Source organism: Cherax quadricarinatus, chromosome 33, assembly GCF_038502225.1.
Source record: "Cherax quadricarinatus isolate ZL_2023a chromosome 33, ASM3850222v1, whole genome shotgun sequence".
NCBI lineage: Eukaryota > Metazoa > Arthropoda > Malacostraca > Decapoda > Parastacidae > Cherax > Cherax quadricarinatus.
The window spans coordinates 5,502,441-5,520,103 of NC_091324.1; the positions used below are offsets into that span (position 1 = coordinate 5,502,441).

General features: G+C 39.1%; 1 protein-coding gene across 4 annotated transcripts in view; it reads left to right on the forward strand.

The window, feature by feature from the left end:
- cdm (importin-13-like protein cdm) overlaps positions 1-17,663 on the forward strand; it is a 546,045-nt gene that overhangs the window by 440,821 nt on the left and 87,561 nt on the right. For all 4 annotated transcript variants that reach the window (XR_011392708.1, XM_053784034.2, XM_053784033.2 and 1 more), the window contains exons 8-10: positions 3,670-3,876; positions 10,250-10,429; positions 12,314-12,566. Coding sequence is in view for 3 of the 4 variants with exons in the window: in XM_053784034.2 (XP_053640009.1) it covers positions 3,670-3,876; positions 10,250-10,429; positions 12,314-12,566 (640 nt within the window). In the remaining variant the exon portion in view is untranslated. The remainder of the gene's footprint in view (positions 1-3,669; positions 3,877-10,249; positions 10,430-12,313; positions 12,567-17,663) is intronic.

Below are 17,663 nucleotides of genomic sequence, written 5' to 3' on the forward strand. Positions count from 1 at the left end.
CGGGGGTCGGAGGGAGGGTAGTAGGGACTCGCAGTGGTGGAGGCATTGGTGGAGTCTGTGGTATTTAATAACATACATGTTATTAACATACATGTTATTAAATAACATACATTATTAAAGCATAACATGTATATGTTTAGTACAATTTATGACGTTTTCATGTAGTATTTTATGATTATTCATGGTTCAACAACTTAAGGAAGCAGTATTGTAATATATTTCCCTACAATATATTGGGGCACCAAACATTCACGGTTTTTCAACATTCGCGAGGCTCTTGATCCCCTAACCCTCGCGAATGTTGAGGGAGACCTGTATTCTAGTTTTCCTGGTCTCATTTTATAGAATGGAAGACATGTTACAGAAATTGAGATGATTTTGACTGGTTTTACAATGAAAGTACCTTGAAATTGAGCTCAAAGTAGCAGAAATGTTCAATTTTTACCAAAGTTCTAAAGTAAACAAATCATGCTAAGTGTCCAATACACGTCAACTGGGGAGTCTAATATTCTTTCACAAGTGCGCCGATATTATTTATACCATTTTTACACTAATGCAGTAGTCTGCATAACAGTAAATCTATTTTTTGTGAGAATAAAAATTCAAAGTGGAGAGCAAAAGAATGTAAGAGGGGCGTGGGGACGTGACTAATGAACAGAGGAAATGTTATTTTAGTGCCAGGAATGTCTTTCTTGTTTATTCTGGACCCTATTTGGAAATTGGCATCTTTTGAAATTTGTGTGAAATTGGCAAAATTGCTAAATTCTGACCACTGTATTGGGTAGTTGAAATCGGTAAATGGGTGGTTTCTTGTACTCATTCGATAAAAAAATTGCAGTTCTAGCAAAATAGTTATGATTTTTGTCGACTAATACATTGAAATTGGCCAAAAATAGGGCTCAAAGTGGGCAAAATCGCCGATGCGTAAACACCGTCGAGACCGCTAACTTTGCGAGAGCATAATTCCGTAAGTTTTCCATCAAATTTCATACTTTTGGTGCCATTATGGTCGGGAAAAGATTCTCTATCTTTTCATAAGATTTTTTTTTTTTTTTTTAAATTTGGCGACCCTGAGAACAAGTCTTGGAGAGGGCCTGGCGACCCTGAAAGGGTTAACTGTCAAGTGTTCTTTGTTGTTGGGTGTAGAAGAGCCACTGAAAAAAGCCTTGCATAGTTGTGGTGATATCAGCAGCAGAGATGGTGGTGTTGTCAGTCGCCATATATAACTCCAACAACATTGGAGAAGTCAGTTTCGTGCTGTCCTTTTTCTATCGATTAATCACTTAACCTACTTGCTGCACTGTTAATGCTACACTTTATCCCTGGCTGGCACTATAGCCTTTATCGACTCCTGCTGCTTTAGTATCGTACATATTGCAGAATCACTGAAAAAGGCATGTTCTTCCCTCGCTCTCAGCCCTTTACCAAAGGGCTGGCTGGCATGAGGAACTTCCTTGGGGCCCATGATGGATTATTTAGCAGTTGTAAGCATTAAAAAGATTGGAATAATATGAAATGCATCGTATGATTGCGTGGGATCGTGCTCACTGGCTGACAAACAATGACACACTGAGTGTTGGGCCGCTGTTGCCGTGCAGGCGCGTTCAGGACGAATGACTGTTACTGAGCTCAGCGAGCCAATATTTTCATGAAAAAACGTTAATATTTCCAAATATTACGAAATCCGACAACTACGAAATCCAGGAGTCCACTGTACCTTTTTAACCCTTAAACAGTGTCCAACCTACTAGTATGCAGGTGATGAGGATGTGTCCATTGTACTAGTACACAATTTTTTGTGTCATTGAATATGCACCTGCCAATATTTTTGACCTCGGTTCAACTGTTTGGGTGTCCTACAATCTATTCATTCCTTTGATAAACGTCTGAGAATAAACAGGTTCTCTCAGAACATCATGGGTAACACACACACTAACTAGCATTAGTCGAGAGTGGAACCAGTACTAGTTGCTCCACCACCAACTGCCCTTCTAACAAACTGTGTGAAGCTGGCAGGAATAGGCCACTCATACAGTTTTCATGTACTATAGTGAAATGTATGCTTGTTGATTAAGAAGTGTTTTGAGATGGTTTTGTGACTGAGCAATAGATGACTGTGAGTCTCTCTTGTCAACTAATAGCTGTTAGTCAGTTATCTGCTAAGGTTAAGGGCCACTACAGCATGCACTGTATTGAGCCAGACTCAGCAACCAGCTTCCCCCAGACTATATAAATCCCTGAATGGAAATGTTTTCATGCCTGAACCATCTTTTTAAAACTTTATCATTGTGCTGTTCAAGATTTATGGCATACTATACAAATTTGTCACAGAATTTCAGCAAGGATGAGGTTGGAGGCAGTGCAGATATCCTGTCTAAGGGCAATGTTTTTTTTTTTTTCAACAAACCGGCTGTATCCCACCAAGGCAGGGTGGCCCAAAAAGAAAACTAAAAGTTTTTCTTTTTAAATTTAGTAATTTATACAGGAGAAGGCGTTACTAGCCCCATGCTCCCGGCATTTTAGTCGCCTCTTACAACACGCATGGCTTACAGAGGAAGAATTCTGTTCCACTTCCCCATGGAGATAAGAGGAAATAAACAAGAACAAGACCTAGAAAGAAAATAGCAGAAAACCCAGAGGGGTGTGTGTATATATATGCTTGTACATGTATGTGTAGTGTGACCTAAGTGTAAGTAGAAGTAGCAAGACGTACCTGAAATCTTGCACGTTTATGAGACAGAAAAAAGGACACCAGCAATCCTACCATCATGTAAAACAATTACAGGCTTTCGTTTTACACTCACTTGGCAGGGCGGTAGTACCTCTCTGGGTAGTTGCTGTCTACCAACCTACCAATGTGTGGTGTAAATATTGTGCAGAAAATTCGGAGTGTGGAAATTAGGAGAAGGTGTGGAGTTAATAAAAGTATTAGTCAGAGGGCTGAAGAGGGGTTGTTGAGGTGGTTTGGTCATTTAGAGAGAATGGATCAAAGTAGAATGCCATGGAGAGCGTATAAATCTGTAGGGGAAGGAAGGCGGGGTAGGGGTCGTCCTCGAAAAGGTTGGAAGGAAGGGGTAAAGGAGGTTTTGTGGGCGAGGGGCTTGGACTTCTAGCAAGTGTGCGTTAGCATGTTCGATAGGAGTGAATGGAAACGAATGGTATTTGGGACCTGACGAGCTGTTGGAGTGTGAGCAGGGTAATATTTAGTGAAGGGATTCAGGGAAACCGGTTATTTTTATATAGCCGGACTTGAGTCCTGGAAATGGGAAGTACAGTGCCTGCACTTTAAAGTAGGGATTTGGGATATTGGCAGTTTGGAGGGATATGTTGTGTATCTTTATACATATATGCTTCTAAGCTGTTGTATTCTGGGCACCTTTGCAAAAACAGTGATTATGTGTGAGTGAGGTGAAAGTGTTAAATGATGATGAAATTATTTTCTTTCTGGGGATTTTCTTTCTTTTTGGGTCACCCTGCCTCTGTGGGAGACGGCCGACATGTTGAAAAAAAGAATATAATAAAAATGCATTGTTCAAAGGATCTGCTGTATATTACTCATTAATACTCATAAGGTTATTTACATTTCATTCAGTGGTTACTTTCATAAGAAAGGCATTTAAACAATGGGAAATTTAGTACTGAACTTATTTTGCCTTTTTATTTCCACAGAACACAGCATCATTGGTGTACAGTCTTTTTACCTCAGTGGTTGAGTGCCATTCCCGGTTACTACTACAGTGTGCACTCCAAGCTGAGCATCAAGCGACAGTGGTGCAGGTTGTGGCTCTCCTCCTCCAGTGTGCAGCTACCCCTGGCCAGTATCCCACTGATGAGACTACCTCAAACATTCCTTTTGCTGTATGGTTCACTATCCAGGTTAGTTTGTTAAAAGCTTATTTTCATGAAATATACCTGCTGAATGATACAGCAGGTATATTAAAAAAATTAGAAGAGTGTGGAGGAGGAGGGAAATAGAGGAGAGAGGCATTTGTATATAAGTATATTTTACATAAGTTTTTTAAGTTTTCTTGTGAGATGCACTGAGATAAAGGGTTAGAGAAACTTGCTCAGTCGTTCATGCAATTGAATGGTATTCGCAGCCACTGGAACTTTTTGATTAAAAGGAGGATTTCTCTCTGCCTGTTTCTGTTTAGCCAGTAATTCTCTGGTAATCTGAGGTGAAGTGGCATTACTGTTTTATGCTGTAGTTTTCAAGCCCTGAGTGTAGCAGTCATGGCTGTCCTTTCCTCTTTCCCCTCTCCTCCCATGCTTGGCTGTATTATAAGTGAGGATTCTTAAAACATGCAGAATGCCTTAGCTATTTTTAAATTTCATGGTAATTGCCCAGAAATGCCTACTGAGGACTAGTACTACACCTCTTCTGATTGTTGGTGGCTGTGATAAGGAAGATATAGGTGTAGAAGTGCTAGAGTGCAAGTAACCTCATGTGTGCCTATTTTAAACCCATTGTTTACAAGTGAGCATCAGAGAGAGAACAAATTGCCTCGTTTATATTAAGAAGTGAGGGAGGACGTTTTTCTTCACACCTTTATATTTATTATAAAGATAGACATACCATCATAGAAGGTATGAATGTGTAACTACAGTACAGTACTATATAATGTGTATGATACACATTATAGGTTATGCATGAAGTGAACCTAATACATTTCCTTTTCTAATTGTTGGAAGTAAACAAGCTACCAGAGCTTTGTTTACTCTCGCCTCAACCTTGGAAAAAGTCATGTATCTTGTCTCTGGAAATGCAAGAATAGTAGTAGCAGTGATACCCAAATGGCATGGAAAATGAAATCTGTGACCTTCGAGTTGATGTACATGCAATTAAAAAGGCACATTGAAGGTAAAAGATTAGGTAAAAAATTTGAGAAAAAAATTTACTGAAGTTAGATACAAAATGTTAGGATTCAGGAATACACTAATTAATTTTACATTATTTCTTGTGGGAAAATAAGTTCTGAGTGCCAAACCATTGGCTGACGATAAATTTTTGGAGACTTTGTACCATCATAAGTTGGAGCTTTACTGTACTGTATACCTTTGTCATCACTAAAAATTGCATGCACATTTAGCATATTGTCTGCTTAACAGGTATTCAATATTAATAGGCCGCTCAACAGGAAATGAAGTATAGCTTTACTTCCTCGTCAATTAGTGCAATTGCTTCAACGAGTTATTAAAATGTAAATAATATATAGATAAGCGTCAAGAGATAAATGATTTACTGTACTGTATCTGCATTGTCCTAGGTAATAGGTTGGTAAACTGCAGCCACCCAAAGAGGTATGTACTACCATTTTCAGAGGGGTTGGAGTGTGAAACGGAAACCTGTAATTGTTTTACATAATGGTAGGATTGTTGGTGACTTTTTTTTCTCTTTTAAACATGCTGGATAACAGGTATACAGTAGGGGCCCCACTTACACGGCAGGTTAGGTTCCAGGCTACCGCCATGAAGCAGAAATCGCCGTAAAGTGGAACACCCTTTTTTTCCACTGATAAATGCATATAAATACTAGATAACAAGTTTACACAAACATATATTAAGTTATCAATAGAACTAGGCATTAAATAACAGTAAAAAAGTAAAATACACATATAGTACACTCATTACTTACCTTAAAATATTTGTCTTAATCTAGGGTGAGATGAGTAGTAGGGTAGGAAGGGTTGGAGGGAGGGGGTAAAGGAGGTTTTGTGTGCAAGGGGCTTGGACTTCCAGCAAGCATTGTTTTTATATAGCCGGACTTGAGTCCTGGAAATGGGAAGTGCAATGCCTGCACTCTAAAGGAGGGGTTCAGGATATTGGCAGTTTGGAGGGATATGTTGTGTATCTTTATATGTATATGCTTCTAAACTGTTGTATTCTGAGCACCTCTGCAAAAAAGTGATTGTATGTGAGTGAGGTGAAAGTATTTTCTTTTTGGGGATTTTCTTTCTTTTTTGGGTCACCCTGCCTCGGTGGGAGACAGCCGACTTGTTAAAAAAGAAAAAAATATGAAATATTAAAAACACCTGAAATTTTGGAGTTTCCAGACATAATGAAGAGACATGGTGCTTACGGAGCTCATGGAGAATGTAAACAAACTGGGTGGGGTGGGGTGCGGTGACCCTATTAGAAAGTCAGGTGGGGAAGCCATATAGCGAGTTTTGTTCATAATTTGAAATGTCCGTATAAGCGGAACGCCGTAATGTGAAACACTGTAAAGTGGGGCCCTACTGTATCTTGCTATTTCTGTTACACATGCATGTTTTTTTTTTTTTTTTTTTCCCCAACAAGTCAGCCGTCTCCCACTGAGGCAGGGTGACCCAAAAAAAGAAAGAAAATCCCCAAAAAGAAAATGCTTTCATCATCATTCAACACTTTCACCACACTCAAACATAATCACTGTTTTTGCAGAGGTGCTCAGAATACAACAGTTTAGAAGCATATACATATAAAGATACACAACATATCCCTCCAAACTGCCAATATCCCAAACCCCTCCTTTAAAGTGCAGGCATTGTACTTCCCATTTCCAGGACTCAAGTCCGACTATATGAAAATAACCGGTTTCCCTGAATCCCTTCACTAAATATTACCCTGCTCACACTCCAACAGATCGTCAGGTACCAAGTACCATTCGTCTCCATTCACTCCTATCTAACACGCTCACGCACGCTTGCTGGAAGTCCAAGCCCCTTGCCCACAAAACCTCCTTTACCCCCTCTCTCCAACCCTTTCGAGGATGGCCCCTACCCCGCCTTCCTTCCCCTATAGATTTATATGCTTTCCATGTCATTCTACTTTGATCCATTCTCTCTAAATGACCAAACCACCTCAACAACCCCTCTTCTGCCCTCTGACTAATACTTTTATTAACTCCACACCTTTTAGTAATTTCCACACTCCGAATTTGCTGCATAATATTTACACCACACATTGCCCTTAAACAGGACATCTCCACTGCCTCCAACCGTCTCCTCGCTGCTGCATTTACCACCCAAGCTTCACACCCATATAAGAGTGTTGGTACTACTATACTTTCATACATTCCCTTCTTTGCCTCCATAGATAACGTTTCTTGACTCCACATATACCTCAATGCACCACTCACCTTTTTTCCCTCGTCAATTCTATGATTAACCTCATCCTTCATAAATCCATCCGCCGACACGTCAACTCCCAAGTATCTGAAAACATTCACTTCTTCCATGCTCCTCCTCCCCAATTTGATATCCAATTTTTCTTTATCTAAATCATTTGATACCCTCATCACCTTACTCTTTTCTATGTTCACTTTCAACTTTCTACCTTTACACACATTCCCAAACTCATCCAATAACCTTTGCAATTTTTCTTTAGAATCTCCCATAAGCACAGTATCATCAGCAAAAAGTAACTGTGTTAATTCCCATTTTGAATTTGATTCCCCATAATTTAATCCCACCCGTCTCCCGAACACCCTAGCATTTACTTCTTTTACAACTCCATCTATAAATATATTAAACAACCATGGTGACATTACACATCCCTGTCTAAGACCTACTTTTACCGGGAAGTAGTCTCCCTCTCTTCAACACACCCTAACCTGAGCCTCACTATCCTCATAAAAACTCTTTACAGCATTTAGTAACTTACCACCTATTCCATATACTTGCAACATCTGCCACATTGCTTCCCTATCCACTCTATCATATGCCTTTTCTAAATCCATAAATGCAATATAAACTTCCCTACCTTTATCTAAATACTGTTCACATATATGGTTCAATGTAAACACTTGATCTACACATCCCCTACCCACTCTGAAACCTCCTTGCTCATCCGCAATCCTACATTCTGTCTTACCTCTAATTCTTTCAATTATAACCCTATCGTACACTTTTCCTGGTATACTCAATAAACTTATTCCTCTATAATTTTTACAATCTCTTTTGTCCCCTTTCCCTTTATATAAAGGGACTATACATGCTCTCTGCCAATCCCTAGGTACCTTCCCCTCTTTCATACATTTATTAAACAGAAGTACCAACCACTCCAACACTATATCCCCCCTTGCTTTTAACATTTCTGTCATGATCCCATCAGTTCCAGCTGCTTTACCCCCTTTCATTCTACGTAATGCCTCGCGTACCTCCCCCACACTTACATTCTGCTCTTCACTCCTAAAAGATGGTATACCTCCCTGACCAGTGCATGAAATTACTGCCTCCCTTTCTTCCTCAATATTTAAAAGTTCCTCAAAATATTCTCGCCATCTACCTAATACCTCCATCTCCCCATCTACTAACTCCCCTACTCTGTTTTTAACTGACAAATCCATACTTTCTCTAGGCTTTCTTAACTTGTTTAACTCACTCCAAAATTTTTTCTTATTTTCATTAAAATTTCTTGACAGTGCCTCTCCCACACTATCATCCACTCTCCTTTTGCACTCTCTCACCACTCTCTTCACCTTTCTTTTACTCTCCATATACTCTGCTCTTCTTATAACACCTCTGCTTTGTAAAAACCTTTCATAAGCTAACTTTTTCTCTTTTATCACACCCTTTACTTCATCATTCCACCAATCACTCCTCTTTCCACCTGCCCCCACCCTCCTATAACCACAAACTTCTGCCCCACATTCTAATACTGCATTTTTAAAACTATTCCAACCCTCGTCAACCCCCGCAATACTCATCTTTGCACTAGCCCACCTTTCTGCCAACAGTCGCTTATATCTCCCCCGAACTTCCTCCTCCCTTAGTTTATACACTTTCACCTCCCTCTTACTTGTTGTTGCCACCTTCCTTTTTTCCCATCTACCTCTTACTCTAACTGTAGCTACAACTAAATAATGATCCGATATATCAGTTGCCCCTCTATAAACATGTACATCCTGGAGCCTACCCATCAACCTTTTATCCACCAATACATAATCTAACAAACTACTTTCATTACGTGCTACATCATACCTTGTATATTTATTTATCCTCTTTTTCATAATATATGTATTACTTATTACCAAATCTCTTTCTACACATAGCTCAATTAAAGGCTCCTCATTTATATTTACCCCTGGCACCCCAAATTTACCTACTACTCCCTCCATAACATTTTTACCCACTTTAGCATTGAAATCCCCAACCACCATTACTCTCACACTTGATTCAAAACTCCCCATGCATTCACTCAACATTTCCCAAAATCTCTCTCTCTCCTCTACACTTCTTTCTTCTCGAGGTGCATACACGCTTACTATAACCCACTTTTCACATCTAATCTTTATTTTACTCCACATAATCCTTGAATTAATACATTTATAGTCCCTCTTTTCCTGCCATAGCTTATCCTTCAACATTATTGCTACTCCTTCTTTAGCTCTAACTCTATTTGAAACTCCTGACCTAATCCCATTTATTCCTCTCCTTTGAAACTCTACCACCCCCTTCAGCTTTGTTTCACTTAAAGCCAGGACATCCAGCTTCTTCTCATTCATAACATCCACAATCATCTCTTTCTTATCATTTGCACAACATCCATGCACATTCAGACTTCCCACTTTGACAATTTTCTTCTTATTCTTTTTAGTAATCTTTACAGGAAAAGGGGTTACTAGCCCATTGTTCCCGGCATTTTAGTTGACTTTTACAACATGCATGGCTTACGGAGGAAAGATTCTTATTCCACTTCCCCATGGATATAAAAGGAAAAGTAATAAGACCAAGAACTCTTAAGATAAAATCAAAGAAAACTCAGATGAGTGTGTATAAATAAACGTGTACATGTATGTGTAGTGTGACCTCAGTGTAAGTAGAAGTAGCAAGACATACCTGTAATCTTGCATATTTATGAGACAGACAAAAGACACCAGCAATCCTACCATCATGTAAAACAATTCAGGCTTTTGTTTTACATTCACTTGGCAGAACGGTATTACCTCCCTGGGTGGTTGCTGTCTACCAACCTACTACATGCATGTACATTCATATATATATTTACACACCCATCTGGGTTTTCTTCAATTTTCTTAATAGTTCTTGTTTTTCTTTATTTCCTCTGATCTTCATGGAGAAGTGGAAAAGAATTCTTCCTCCGTAAGCCGTATGTGTCATAAGAGGCGACTATATAATGCTGGGAGCAACTGTAAAAAAGAAAGACTTTTGTTTTTCTTTTTGGGTCACCCTGCTTGGTAGGATACAGCCTATTTGTTAAAAGAAAATCTGCATTGTATTATTGATCATGTTAATAATGTCATGTTTTTCAGGATGATATTATGACCTTTGAGGGAGAGCAGCAGGCTGAGTTGCTAACGCTTTTCCAACCAGTGTACCTGAAATTGGTGGATACTTTTATACAAAAATCTTTGTTGCCGCCTGATAATGCACTAACATCAGAAGAGAAGGAAATGTTTCGTTGTTACCGGCAAGACATCTGTGATACTTATGTGAGTCTTTTGTGTGATTTATAATACAGTACTTGAATCATTTTATCCTGAGATTTCATCATGACTTTGCCTCTCAAAGAATTTTATATCAACACTTTCAAGTGCTGCATAGTTGATGGAAAGTGCACTCATCACTGTAGGGTAAGTGCAATTTATGATGAGGGACTGGGCCACAATGAATTTATTCCACAAGGCTTTCTCGAAATGGTTTTCTTGTGTATGGTAAAATAGCCATATTGAAACTGATTGTCTGTGTGGCCTTGGGGAAATACTCAAGATGCACCAGGTTCTCAGTATAAAATGTGCAACGTGTTGCAACAGTAACTTCACACTTTCATCTCTTAAGGAAGAGCCATGAGATATCAAGCTTATGCATAAATAATTTATTTTCTTTTTAAAACCAATAGTTTTTGAAAAATATATCCTATTCAGGATTTTTTTTTATCATACCCCACCATTTTTATCATACCTGCAACATCTGCAATGTGGCAGATGTTGCAGGTGTATGGTGTAGGAGGTAGGTTACTGAAAGCAGTGAAGAGTTTTTATGAGGATAGTGAGGCTCAAGTTAGAGTATGTAGGAAAGAGGGAAATTATTTCCCAGTAAAAGTAGGCCTTAGACAAAGATGTGTGATGTCACCGTGGTTGTTTAATATATTTATAGATGTTGTTGTAAGAGAAGTAAATGCGAGGGTCTTGGCAAGAGGCGTGGAGTTAAAAGATAAAGAATCACATAAAGTGGGAGTTGTCACAGTTGCTCTTTGCTGATGACACTGTGCTCTTGGGAGATTCTGAAGAGAAGTTGCAGAGATTGGTGGATGAATTTGGTAGGGTATGCAAAAGAAGAAAATTAAAAGTGAATACAGGAAAGGGTAAGGATATGAGGATAACAAAAAGATTAGGTGATGAAAGATTGGATATCAGATTGGAGGGAGTATGGATGAGGTGAATGTATTCAGATATTTGGGAGTGGACGTGTCAGCGGATGGGTCTATGAAAGATGAGGTGAATCATAGAATTGATGAGGGGAAAAGGGTGAGTGGTGCACTTAGGAGTCTGTGGAGACAAAGAACTTTGTCCTTGGAGGCAAAGAGGGGAATGTATGAGAGTATAGTTTTACCAACGCTCTTATATGGGTGTGAAGCATGGGTGATGAATGTTGCAGCGAGGAGAAGGCTGGAGGCAGTGGAGATGTCATGTCTGAGAGCAATGTGTGGTGTGAATATGATGCAGAGAATTCGTAGTTTGGAAGTTAGGAGGAGGTGCGGGATTACCAAAACTGTTGTCCAGAGGGTTGAGGAAGGGTTGTTGAGGTGGTTCGGACATGTGGAGAGAATGGAGTGAAACAGAATAACTTCAAGAGTGTATCAGTCTGTAGTGGAAGGAAGGCGGGGTAGGGGTCGGCCTAGGAAAGGTTGGAGGGAGGGGGTAAAGGAGGTTTTGTGTGCGAGGGGCTTGGATTTCCAGCAGGCATGCGTGAGCGTGTTTGATAGGAGTGAATGGAGACAAATGGTTTTTAATACTTGACGTGCTGTTGGAGTGTGAGCAAAGTAACATTTATGAAGGGGTTCAGGGAAACCGGCAGGCCGGACTTGAGTCCTGGAGATGGGAAGTACAGTGCCTGCACTCTGAAGGAGGGGTATTAATGTTGCAGTTTAAAAACTGTAGTGTAAAGCACCCTTCTGGCAAGACAGTGATGGAGTGAATGATGGTGAAAGTTTTTCTTTTTCGGGCCACCCTGCCTTGGTGGGAATCGGCCAGTGTGATAATAAAAAAAAAAATACCCCATGACTACAGTGTATGTTAAGGCAACGGTGAGAGCTGTTAGCTATATGATTGACTTTATTTAGTTAATGATTACAATTTGTTTATTCTTGGTTGCAGATGTATGCCTATTATGTATTAAGAGGAGACATGTTAAGCCACTTAGAAGTTCATCTTAAAGATGCTGTAGTAAAAATGCAGAATGATCCCAGTGATTGGCGATATTTAGAAGCTGTTCTACATGCATATTCTTCAGTGGCAGAAACTGTTGCTGAGACAGACAACTTCTACGTGCCACGGTTTATTCAGAGCATACCTCAGATACCTTTCTCTGACAACATTCAGCTAATATCTGTGGCACTAACAACACTAGGTTTGTAATGCAACTTTGTCTTTTTTTTTTTAATCACAGTGAAAGTTATTTATTGTGTTATGCATCTTGCAGTTTGCTTTTGCTCATTGCCATTACTAGCTTACTGCTTTATGCAACAAAACTTATTTTTCCATATTCTACCTATCTTATAAGAGAAAATTATACAGTCACTCCTCACTGAACTACCTACTTGTTTAATGACCGCTTGACATGACCAGCTTTCCGACCAATATGCAAACCTAAATACAGTGGAACCTCAAATTTCGAACTTAATCTGTTCCAGGAGCTAGTTCTAAATTTGAAAAGTGAAGCAATATTTCCCATGACAAATAATGGAAATACAATTAATCTGTTCCAGAAACCCAAAAATATTCACAAAAAAAATTATTTTTTTTCAACAAGTCGGCCATCTCCCACCAAGGCTGGGTGACCCAAAAAAGAAAGAAAATCCCCCCCCCCCCCAAAAAAAAAATACTCTCACCATCATTCAACACTTTTGCCTCACTCACACATAATCACTGTTTTTGCAGAGGTGCTCAGAATACAATGGTTTAGAAGCATATACATATAAAGATATACAGCATATCTCTCCAAACCGCCAATATTCCAAACCCCTCCTTTAACCCTTTGAGGGTCGACAGGCCCTCTCCGAAACTCGTTTTCAGGGTCGGCCAAATTTAAAAAAAAAAATTATTTTCTCTTATGAAAAGATAGAGAATCTTTTCCCGATCATAAAGACACCAAAAGTTTGAAATTTGATAGAAAACTTACGGAATTATGATCTCGCAAAGTTAGCAGTCTTGGCGATGTTTACGCATCGGCGATTTTGCCCACTTTGAGCCCCATTTTCGGCCAATTTCACTGTACTAGTCGACAAAAAACATGAATATTTCGCTAGAACTCAATTTTTTCTATCGAATGGGTGCAAGAAACCACCCATTTATGAAATTCAACTATCCAGTACAGTGGTCAGAATTTAGCAATTTTGCCAATTTCACACAAATTTCAAAAGATGCCAATTTCCGAATAGGGTCCAGAATAAACAAGAAAGACATTCCTGGCACTAAAATAACATTTCCTCTAGTCATTAGTCACGTCTCAAGGCCCCTCTTATATTCTTTTGCTTTCCACTTTGAATTTTTATTCTCACAAAAAATATAAGATGTACTGTTATGCAGACTACTGCATTAGTGTAAAAAATGGTATAAATATTATTGGTGCACTTGTGAAAGAATATTAGACTCACCAGTTGACGTGTATTGCACGCTTGGCACGATTTGTTTACTTTTGAAGTTTGGTAAAAATCGAACATTTCTGCTACTTTGAGCTCAATTTCAAGGCACCTTTCATTGTAAAACCAGTCAAAATCATCTCAATTTCTGTAATATGTCTTCCATTCTATAAAATGAGACCAAGAAAACTAGAATACAACAATAAATACCATACGAAAATACACTGCAAAGTCGCTGAGTTATTCCAAAAAAATGGTCAAAGTTTTTTTTTTCTCATTATGCACTGTGTGCTGCAGGATTTTTTTTAGACTGTGCACACTGACCACATAGACCCATTCTTTCATATGAAGGCCTACCAGCTTTCTCCCACTAGATTTGAGGCCGCTAGAATTTATGCGTACTAGTACGTCAAAAACCCCTACGCGTAAGACGTACTAGTACGACCAAAACCCCTACGCGTAAGACGTACTAGTACGACCAAAACCCTCAAAGGGTTAAAGTGCAGACATTGTACTTCCCATTTCCAGGACTCAAGTCCGGCTATATAAAATAACCGGTTTCCCTGAATTCCTTCACTAAATATTACCCTGCTCACACTCCAACAGTTTGTCAGGTCCCAAATATCATTTGTCTCCATTCACTTCTATCGAACACACTCACACACGCTTGCTGGAAGTCCAAGCCCCTCACCCACAAAACCTCCTTTACCCCCTCCCTCCAACCTTTTCGAGGGCGACCCCTACCCCTACACAACAAATATAGTGTACAATTATGTATTAATAAATTTAAATAAACATAAAATAACATTTTTACTTACCCTTATTGAAGATTGGTGATGGCATCTGGAAGATAGGGAAGAGGAGAGATGGAGTTGGGGTTAATGTTTGGAAGGGGAATCTCCCTCTATAAGGAGGGGTCTTTTTTGTTTAGCATATTAACACCGTTTGCAACATCAGCTTCCTTGATTTGTTCTTTCTTTGCCAGGATGGAAGTGATGTTTTTCCCATACATCCTGGTAAGCTCAACAAGTTTCGCACCACTCTCGTACTTCTGTATTATTTCCTTCTTCACATCTATGGTGTTTCTCACTTTCTTTACCACAGGGGTACCACTAGCAAATTTCTTTGGGCCCATGGTAGCTTTCTTCACAGTCCCACAAGCACTAAACACAACGAATTAATCATAAAATGTTTGAATGAGAGCGCAGGTTAGTGCTCACTCAAGCATCAACAAGGCCAGACTGGCTCAAGGCGCCTGCGCGGGGACGCGGACAGAGCGGGCTGCCGGACAGGTCTGGTACCCGGCGGTTTGAAAGTAGGGGCGAGTTCGATAATAGGGACAAAGTTGGTTCGAAAAAAGCGGCCGATTTTTGAAGAGTTCAATAAGCGATACGTTCAAAATGTGAGGTAACACGGTAATGTATATTAGAGCTGATTTCCTCTATTGTTTATTACAGTATACAGTACACTGCTGTGTAAACATTAAAAATTTTATAAATGGTGCAAGGGTGACATTAAAACAGTAAAGATAGTTGGCACAAACCCACTCCCAGTACAGTATGCTTCTCACTTATTGGCCAATTCGCTTAACGACCTAATCGTAGGAACAGAACTCAGTCGTTAAGTGAGGAGAGTCTGTATTCTTAGAAACTTGTTTTTGAAGGAAAATATCATATACTGTATATCTGATATTCAGGATATCGCCATTGAAATTTTGTTCCTATCATTTCCTTTGCATAGTAAATTGACTGAGTGTTCATGTTGTAAAGTTTTATAATGGCAGCTCAGTCATTAAAACATTTCTGCTTAGGGATTTCTACGGCCTGGGAAAAGCCATCTGTTTACTTAGATAGGGTGTGTGAGAGAATCTGGCTCATTATAGAATAAAATATAGTGAGCCCTATAAACGTATAACAAAAGAACTTGCTGTTTTTTGTGGTGTCAATAATGTAATACGTTTTATTTTTTCCTTGTGTTAATGTTTAATGCTGATTTCAAGAAGGTAACCCCTAGTGACATGTGAGTCTACAGTATCATAGATTATTGGCCATAAGACAAGGTTTTTTACTAAAGGGTTACTCCACCATGATGTACGTCACAGCAGGACTTATGTTTTTGATACGTCAGTTATAACGACTGAACTATTTAAAATTTATTCTGGTAAAAGTTATTTTTCTATGGTTTATTAAGGAATACTTGAAGATATTTATCACAGATTAAAAAATACTGAAAAAATATATTTAACAGATTTTTAAAGCTGGTGTGATGTAAGTCATTCACATAGATATCATCTTTTTCATTTGTTATTATATATATCTACTTTATGTAGTAGGGTGGTAGACAGCAACCACCCAGGGAGGTACTACCGTCCTGCCAAGTGAGTGTAAAACGAAAGCCTGTAATTGTTTTACATGATAGTAGGATTTCTGGTGTCTTTTGTCTGTCTCATAAATATGCAAGATTACAGGTACGTCTTGCTACTTCTACTTACACTTAGGTCACACTAAACATACATGTACACGTTTATTTATACACACTCGTCTGAGTTTTCTTTGATTTTATCTTAGTTCTTGTTCTTATAACTTTTCCTTTTATATCCATGGGGAAGTGGAATAAGAATCTTTCCTCCGTAAGCCATGCATGTTGTAAAAGTCAACTAAAATGCCGGGAACAATAGGCTAGTAACCCCTTTTCCTGTAATAATTACTAAAAAGAATAAGAAGAAAATTGTCAAAGTGGGAAGTCTGAATGTGCGTGAATGTTGTGCGAATTATAAGAAAGAGATTATTGTGGATGATGTGAATGAGAAGAAGCTGGATGTCCTGGCTTTAAGTGAAACAAAGCTGAAGGGGGTGGGTGAGTTTCAGTGGAGAGGAATAAATGGGATTAGGTCAGGGTTTCAAATAGAGTTAGAGCTAAAGAAGGAGTAGCAATAATGTTGAAGGATAAGCTATGGCAGGAAAAGAGGGACTATAAATGTATTAATTCAAGGATTATGTGGAGTAAAATAAAGGTTGGATGTGAGAAGTGGGTTATAGTAAGCGTATATGCACCTGGAGAAGAGAGAAGTATAGAGGAGTGAGAGACATTTTGGGAAATGTTGAGTGAATGCGTGGGGAGCTTTAAACCAAGTGTGAGAGTACTTGTGGTTGGGGATTTTAATGCTGAAGTGGGTAAAAATGTTGTGGAGGGAGTATTAGGTAAATTTGAGGTGCCAGGGGTAAATGAAAATGGGGAGCCTTTAATTGAGCTATGTGTAGAAGAGGTTTGGTAATAAGTAATACATATGTTATGAAAAAGAGGATAAATATACAAGGTATGATATAGCACGTAATGAAAGTAGTTTGTTAGATTATGTATTGGTGGATAAAAGGTTGATGGGTAGGCTCCAGGATGTACACGTTTATAGAGGGGCAACTGATATATCGGATCATTATCTAATTGTAGCTACAGTTAGAGTAAGAGGTAGATGGAATAAAAGGAAAATGGCAACAACAAGTAAGAGGGAGGTGAAAGTGTATAAACTAAGGGAGGAGGAAGTTCAGGTGAAATATAAGCAACTATTGGCAGAAAGGTGGTCTGGTGCAAGTATGAGTAGTGGGGAAGGGGGTTGAAGAGGGTTGGAATAGTTATAAAAATGCAATATTAGAATATGGGGCAGAAGTTTGTGGTTATAGGAGGGTGGGTGCAGGAGGAAAGAGGAGTGATTGGTGGAATGATGAAGTAAAGGGTGTGATAAAAGAGAAAAAGGTAGCTTATGAGAGGTATTTACAAAGCAGAAGTGTTATAAGAAGAGTAGAGCATATGGAGAGCAAAAGAAAGGTGAAGAGAGTGGTGAGAGAGTGCAAAAGGAGAGCGGATGATAG